This window comes from Oryzias melastigma, linkage group LG15, assembly GCF_002922805.2.
Source record: "Oryzias melastigma strain HK-1 linkage group LG15, ASM292280v2, whole genome shotgun sequence".
NCBI classification, from domain to species: Eukaryota; Metazoa; Chordata; class Actinopteri; order Beloniformes; family Adrianichthyidae; genus Oryzias; species Oryzias melastigma.
Genome location: NC_050526.1, coordinates 15,648,250 through 15,655,391, shown reverse-complemented (window position 1 = coordinate 15,655,391; position 7,142 = coordinate 15,648,250). Strand labels below are relative to the sequence as shown.

The 7,142-nt window shown below is 40.3% G+C and overlaps 1 protein-coding gene and 1 long non-coding RNA gene across 4 annotated transcripts in view; both read left to right on the top strand.

Annotated features, from left to right (window-relative positions):
- The window catches only part of LOC112161940 (clathrin heavy chain linker domain-containing protein 1), a 7,686-nt gene extending 5,598 nt beyond the window's left edge, over window positions 1-2,088 (top strand). For all 3 annotated transcript variants that reach the window (XM_024297507.2, XM_024297505.2, XM_024297504.2), the window contains exons 9-11: window positions 864-1,066; window positions 1,532-1,708; window positions 1,783-2,088. In XM_024297507.2, coding sequence (XP_024153275.1) covers window positions 864-1,066; window positions 1,532-1,708; window positions 1,783-1,979 — 577 coding nt within the window. In that variant the 3' untranslated portion in view covers window positions 1,980-2,088. The remainder of the gene's footprint in view (window positions 1-863; window positions 1,067-1,531; window positions 1,709-1,782) is intronic.
- Window positions 2,089-3,992: 1,904 nt separating this feature from the next.
- Window positions 3,993-7,136, top strand: LOC112161946. Its single transcript, XR_002921975.1, has 3 exons — window positions 3,993-4,471; window positions 4,660-4,799; window positions 6,097-7,136. It is a non-coding gene; the product is annotated as an uncharacterized LOC112161946 (long non-coding RNA).
- Window positions 7,137-7,142: the final 6 nt, after the last annotated feature.

Below are 7,142 nucleotides of genomic sequence, written 5' to 3'. Positions count from 1 at the left end.
TGTGATGTAGGAAATCCACGGGGCGGGGCCACAATCTCTCTGCTCCGCCCCAATCTGATGCATCCACCTGCCGACAGATAGATCCATGAATATCTTTGTTTTTCTGGTCTGATATGGAATCTAATGTCAAACTAGAAAAGCTGCATTAGCTGCGATAATGCTGGTGTGAATGCTTTTAGCTAAAGTAGATGCTGAAGCTTTTTGATGAAAAAGTGATGCAATTTACTTCAATTGCTGAAGGGATTTCCTAAAAATGCTAAAGCTTTTTGCAAAATGTTAAATTTGCTAAAAGACTGGAAATATAATTAAAAAACTATTAAAGATCGCTGAAGTTGACCCAAATTTTTGAAAAATTTGAAGTAAAATTGCTTAAAAATCCCTGATACATGCTAATTTAGCAAAAATATTTAGTGTGTTGCTTGAATATCAGCTAAACTCCAAATTAGCCAAAAAAGTTAGCATGTTGCTACAATAGAAGCTAAACTATAAATTAGCCTAAAAAACTCAGTAGACAACAAAATTAGCCAAAAAAGTTCGTTTGTAGCTTAGATACTAGCAAAACTCCAAAATAGCCTGAAATTCCTCTGTAAACTAAATGCATCCAAAATGTTAGCATGTTGCTAAAATAGAAGCTAAACTCTAAAGTAGCCTAAATGACAAATTAGCCAAAAAAAACATTAGCATGTTGCTAAAATATTCTGTAAATTCCATTTTTTTTAAATCCCTGTGACAGATGAAAACAGTCCATGAATATTTTTAAAGGTTTGTTGTTAATCTACTGAAATGTTGACATTTGAAGACTTTCTCGTTCATTTTGGATTCTTTAAGTAAAACCAGAACCGTTTCTGTTTCTCTCTCGTCAGAGTCTCATTCACCGAGGATCTGGGTGATGTGCTGTCTGAGCACGCTCAGAAGGACGTGGGCGGGGCCGACCTGTGTCTGGCGTTAGCTACCGTCGTTTATGAGGCCTGTGGGCGGACCAGGAAGGCCGCAGTGAGCATGTGCAGGAGAGGCCTGGTCCACAACGCCGCTGAGCTCCTGCGGCGGAGCGCGGACCTGACAGCAGGCACGAGTTTGCTCAAGAGCACTTAAACAATAATTTAGTCGCTGCATCATCGGACTGAGGAAGAAAGATGTCAAACATCACAGATGAAATGATTGGAGGTCTGTGAAAGAGAAAGTCTGCAGCATCTCCACAACCAAAGATAAAAACCAAAATGAAGGATAAATTCAACAAACATTCACTTGAAAGATCAGAAGAAAAAACACTGAATGATGCAAACAACAACAAACGATTCTATAATCTAATTATTTATCCATATATTGATCTTTTTATTTTAACTTTTTTATTTAAAATAAAGTAGTTAAGTCCTGACGCTGCGGTTTATTCAGATTTACCTGTTTTATTTAATGCTTTAATGTTTCTGTGCTTCAGTGTTTGAGGTTCAGTGAGTCACATGACCAGCAGGGGGCGGCAGACACTCCCAGGTCTCTGAGGAGTTCCCCAGTGACCTCTCTCTCTCTCTCACAGAGGACTACATGTGGGTCCTGCGTCGCTCGCCCAGCCTCCCTCTCTTCCAGGTGTTGTCGGACCATTCACGGGGCTGCTCCGCCATCTTGCCAGTGGGCGTGGCTTGCAGAGCTCTGCTGGCGGACCCGGATCATCAGCAGGTGGCCCTGCAGCTTCTGGATGGGTTCCTCAGTGCAGGTGAGCTGTAGGAGGACCTGCTGCCTCAGAGAAGAAGATTCTGGAAGGTTCTGAAGCTGCTGCTGTCTCCTCAGAGGTTCTGGAGAGCGTGGTTCTGCAGGACTCCGGCTCTACCGTGGACGTCTGGGACACGGTGGCGTCTCTGTGTTCTGGACTGGGACGGGCTGACCTGAGCCGGGCTGTGAGGGCCGTCCTGCTGGACCAGGAGGGGACCAGAGTCCTGAGTCCAGACCCGGAAGGAGCCCGGCTCACGCAGCACATCTTCATGTGAGAAGCTGACGGAAGGAAAACCTGCAGCTGGAACTCTTTTAAAACATTTCATGTCGTCATGAGAACCATCGTTTCATCAGCTACAATAAAACACATCATAGTAATAATGATAAAAGTTGTTTTTACTGTTTTAAAAAAACATGATTAAGAAAAGAAAACACATCTCTGCTTTTGTAAACAAAACGTTTGACACATTTGTGATGACTTTAAGATTTAGTACACGAGCTGAGACTTTAATTAACATAAAAACAAGGCGGTTTATCCAACCATTCCCACAGAACCAACCAGACATCCACGCTTTAACCATCTTCTGTTCCACAACACAAAAATACAACAAAACAATCTGCAAGAAGATCCTCAGCCGGGCTGTGATCACATCAAATCAATCTTTACTTAAATAGCTCTTCATGCTAAAGGATCCGGAGCTCCAGGAACTCTCAGGTGAACCTGGACGTCTCTGAGTAAAGAGTTGGAGGAACGTTACTGATGGCAGTAAAATATTTGATCTTCTTTATTCATTTGGTTTGGATTCTTCATTTCTCAGTGTTTTATTTACAAAAACACTTTCATCTAGTCTGGATTCAGACCGGACATGTTTGGTTCTCTTAAAGTGAACCAGAACTCGTTTTTTCCGATAATCCAGAACAAATGATCACCCAAACGGACTCTGGACCAGGAACCGCTCCAGGACCCTCTTTGACGTGGTTACTGCACTCGGAGTGGAACAACTGGACCACAACAGCCACCGTAGCCGGGCATTATGGGATGTAGACACAAAGTGGAGCAACAGTGAGACAACAACTCGGTGAAATGTGGTGAGATGAATTCAGGCTCATTTGTGAGTCTGTGTTTTATGAAACCATCAGCTAAAAAAAGTACATTTGCAGTTTATTAAGTATACTTGAGTATAAGTACAGCATATATACTAAAGACCAGGGATAGGCAGCTCCAGGCCTCGAGGTATATCCAAGCCCTACTCAGGACTGATTACCTGCTTCAGGTGTGTCCAGCCAATTAGAACATCCCAGAGCAGGAGATGTCAGAGTGCGGGCAGGAACTGGACTGGAGTTGTCTATTCCTGCTATAGACCATGGCTGCTCATTCCTGGTCCTCCAGATCACCACCATGCCTGATTATCTCAGCAGATGTCTCCAAATCCTGATTGAATGAACACACCTGGTCCAGGTAATCAGCAGCAAGCAGTGCAAGGAGAGCTGGGAAACGGGTAGGGTGATAGATCCAGAGCAGCAGGAATGAGCAGCCCATCTTTAGACTATAAACATGTAGTTAGGAGGTGAACTGACTGAATACTTCCTCTGACTAAACTGGAACATTTTATACTGTCCTCTATCTCGTCAAACTTCTAAATCTCTTACTTCTTTCTACATTTGTCAATTCTTTCATCAGTTAGTTGGTGACACGTTCCAGGGTCATTAGCACTAACTAGAATATTTGTGTTTTCCAGCTCTGAAGTATGTTTTGGGACGTTCTCGTGTCTGCAGTGAGCTTCTTGTTTATAAGTAATATGTTTTAAAAATCTTAATTCTGTCTTCAAACATTAAAAACCTGCAGATTCCTGTTCCTACCTTGCTACTGTTGTTTAGATCTTGAGTCATGTTGAGTGTAAATCCACAGAAGTGTTCCCGCTGCTCAGGAATCTGAGGTGTACTGCAGCTCCTGCCCACTAGAGGGAGCCAGATCTCTAAAGTTAGTCTTTCCCCTCAGGACAAAAGAGCAAAACAACCATTTCAACTGTGAACAAGTAAGAGCATTTCCGTTTTTTGTTTCCACACAATTAGCATAAATGTTTACCTCCTAATCAAATGCATCATCCTAACTTCAGCATCAAATAAATAATCTAGATCAGGGTCACCAAGCTGAGTCTAAAATTACATTTTATTCTGTTATTTTTTTTAAATTACACTTGCATTTACATAGACTTAAAAATTAAAAAGTCTTAAAAATATGTTAATGATCCATGAACTTTAGATAAGTTTAGGTGACCTCTGACCTACTCCAGCTCATAGATCATTAATTTTGTTAAAGCTTCAGATTTGGTCATTAGTTCAAAATGTGACAAGATTTGTTTAAAAAATGTGGAAGTTGATTTTTCTTCACTATTACATACTTGATAAACATGGTAAAACAGTGAAAATGGGTCATTTTATCCATGAAATGTAAGAGATCAACTAAAAAATATAACAATCACTGAGATTAATAAAGTGCTGAATATTGATATCTGTTTCCTAGCTTGTTTCATTGTTGATAATTATGGTGAGAAATCAGAGTCTTCACAGAGAAGAGTATCATTATTCATTATTAATGTTTAACTAAAGGACAACCGAACGAATTTGTTATTTGAACATGATAGTCCTTCGAATGACTCAGGAGTAGCTCTCTGTTTCAGAATGGTTGGTGACCCCTGACCTGGATGTTAATAATCCTGCATACCTTCACTTTCAAACAGATTCCAGAGCAGTAAACAGCTCAGAGGTTTGTTCTAGTAACTCTACAAGGGAGCGGCTGGAGGGGTTCTCCGTCCGGTTTACATGACAGCAGTCTTCTTAATGGAAAAAGTTCACAACTTCTGCAGAGTTCTACCAGATTCTTACGGTTTATGTTGCTGAGTCATTATTGTCTCCGCTGTGGGCACAAAGATTCTCTCTGTGTTTCATCTGCAGGAAATGAAGAAAAAAGAGGAAGTTCAGAGGTGAGAAAGTCCTCTCATCTGGCCTTCAAACCTTTATCCAGTTCTTATCAGGATCGGAAACGAAGATGTAGATCACAAGTCAAGGCCCCGGGGCCGGATCCGGCCCTCCAGGTAATTCTATCCATCCTCCAGATGACCCGATGTTATCTTGAGCTCATTTCTAACTTGTATAATTTTGACAAAATATATTTTATAGAGAGTAAAATATTGAAAGTTATTTAAGGTTTAAGTTGATTTATTCTGGAATAATATTCCTGCATTTTTATTATTCATAATCATGTTAAAAAGTTACAGTTTTAATCTGTTCAAACTTTGCATACTGCTACCTTTTTGGACTATTTAGTTATTTACTAAAATTTTTTAAGATTGAAGTTTAGCTAATATTTCAGCTACATGCTAGCTGTTTTGGCTAACCTTTTTTTTTAGGCTAATTTGGCATTTAGCTAATTTTTATCTGGCTCTCAGCTTCATCATCTTCAGCTTAAACACTAGCACTGTCACAGGTAATGTTATGTATCTAGTTCATAATTATGTTAAAAAGTTATGGTTTCAAAGTTAAAAAATGTAGTTTTAGAATATTCAATAAATGTTTATCCTGTTCGGGCCGCGACCTCAGGTGTGTTTTGGATTTTGACCTCTTGATTAAGCCCCTCCCCCTTAATAGTTTTAATCGACTATTAAAATAGTAGACGACTAATTTAATAGTGGATTAGTCCTCACTTCATATTATATGGAGTCAGACTGTAGTAAAGATGAACAAAGATGTAAACGTTCTGCACCAAAAAATCTACTTTTGTTTTATTTGACTCAGTGAGACCAAAACTTTATCTTTAGTGAAAATAGTTCCTTGTTTCAGACGCCGACATCATCAGAGAGATCAGGAATAAACTTTCATCAAACTCCTTTTGACAGGTGACCTTTGACCCTATAACCCTTTATAAATTAAATTGTTAAGTCATCTTGAGGGGCGGGGCACCTGTCAAAACGAGTTTGATGGAACGTATATTCCTGATCTCTCTCATTTGATTTAATCTTGTTTTAATACCAGAAATAACTAATGAATGACAGAAGCTGTAAGATTTATTACAGGTTTAATAAACAATCATCCTATTTGTCTTTATTTTTAGTTAGTTTAAATCTAATGATGGTTAAGATGTGTTTTACATCTACTTTGCACATGACCTGATTAGTCGACTAATCAGAAAAATGAATCAGTGATTAGTCGACTATTATAATAATCATTTGTGGCAGCGCTACAGCACTGGGTCTGTTCATGACATCAGAACCTTGTAGATCATTGTGGTTGTTCTCACGATCATAACGCTGACTCAGCAGATTTCTTCTTTGATCTCCTGTGAAACTGAGAAGATGCAGAGATGTGAGAAACACTGACAACCACAATGTTCAGTTTCATATTGAGACCCCAGTGAGGCCGTGTCTAAACACACCGCAGAAGCTGCCCCCCGAGCCCCACACCGCGTGAGGAGATTCTCCGGAGTTCACCGCCTTCTTCTGGATTCAGAAACCAACATGTCTGCAGGAGCAATGATGTTTACAAAGTGATCGGCTGCATGTAGTCTGTAGACAGTAAAGGAAACCTGCAGAGGCTGTAGAAGTGAACAGGTGATTGTTCAGAAAGCTTCTGAATTCCCGGAATTGTCTTTTTGTTTTTTTTGTCTTCAGGAAGAATCTGACGGCTCGCGCAGAGCCACACATAAATGTGGGCGTGTCACTTTAACCACGAGCAGTAAACCCAGCAGCTGGACACTGAGAGTGATCTAAAGGGTGATCAGTCTCTGGGGGTTTAGATCATTTCATTTTCTAGTCATTAAAGTGCAGGGATCTGAGTTTGTGCATTAGAACGTGTGTGGACGCTCCGAGTTTACGAGTGTCTGGAAATTCCAGAAGTTCTATTTATGGAAAATCCATTAAAACAGCTTAAGTGTCATTCACTTTGAGAATAAAGCAAACAAAGCATCCTGATTCTTTTGAGGGTTAGCAGCTCTCTAACCTCTGTCCATGGCGTGCACGTGGGCAGTGCTTTAACCCTGTAACGCTGGAGCTCCAGGGTTCATGTTCTTTGATTCACTTAAACTTCAACGGTTAACATGTAATTCCAGCAGATTGTGAAGGAGAAAAGTGGCTCCACGGGTCATAAAAACACGACTCATGATCAGAAAAATCTCCTCAAAGTCTGCAGGAATGCTGGGATTTGATTGTTCCATCAGTTTAACTGTTATAGTCAGAGAAGCTGCAGATTTGATTCCTGCAGCAGAACTATTGCATCAACGTTCACACCTAAAGCTTCTGCTTCTGTCTGTGGTGAATGTCTTCCTTCATTCCTCTGTGAGCAGATCTCAGGCTTTGGATTCCTGGAAATTCCCTCAGATTAGGAAACTCTCATACAGATGCAGCTGGAAAAAACAGTTAGATGTCCAAAAAATAACGTCTTTT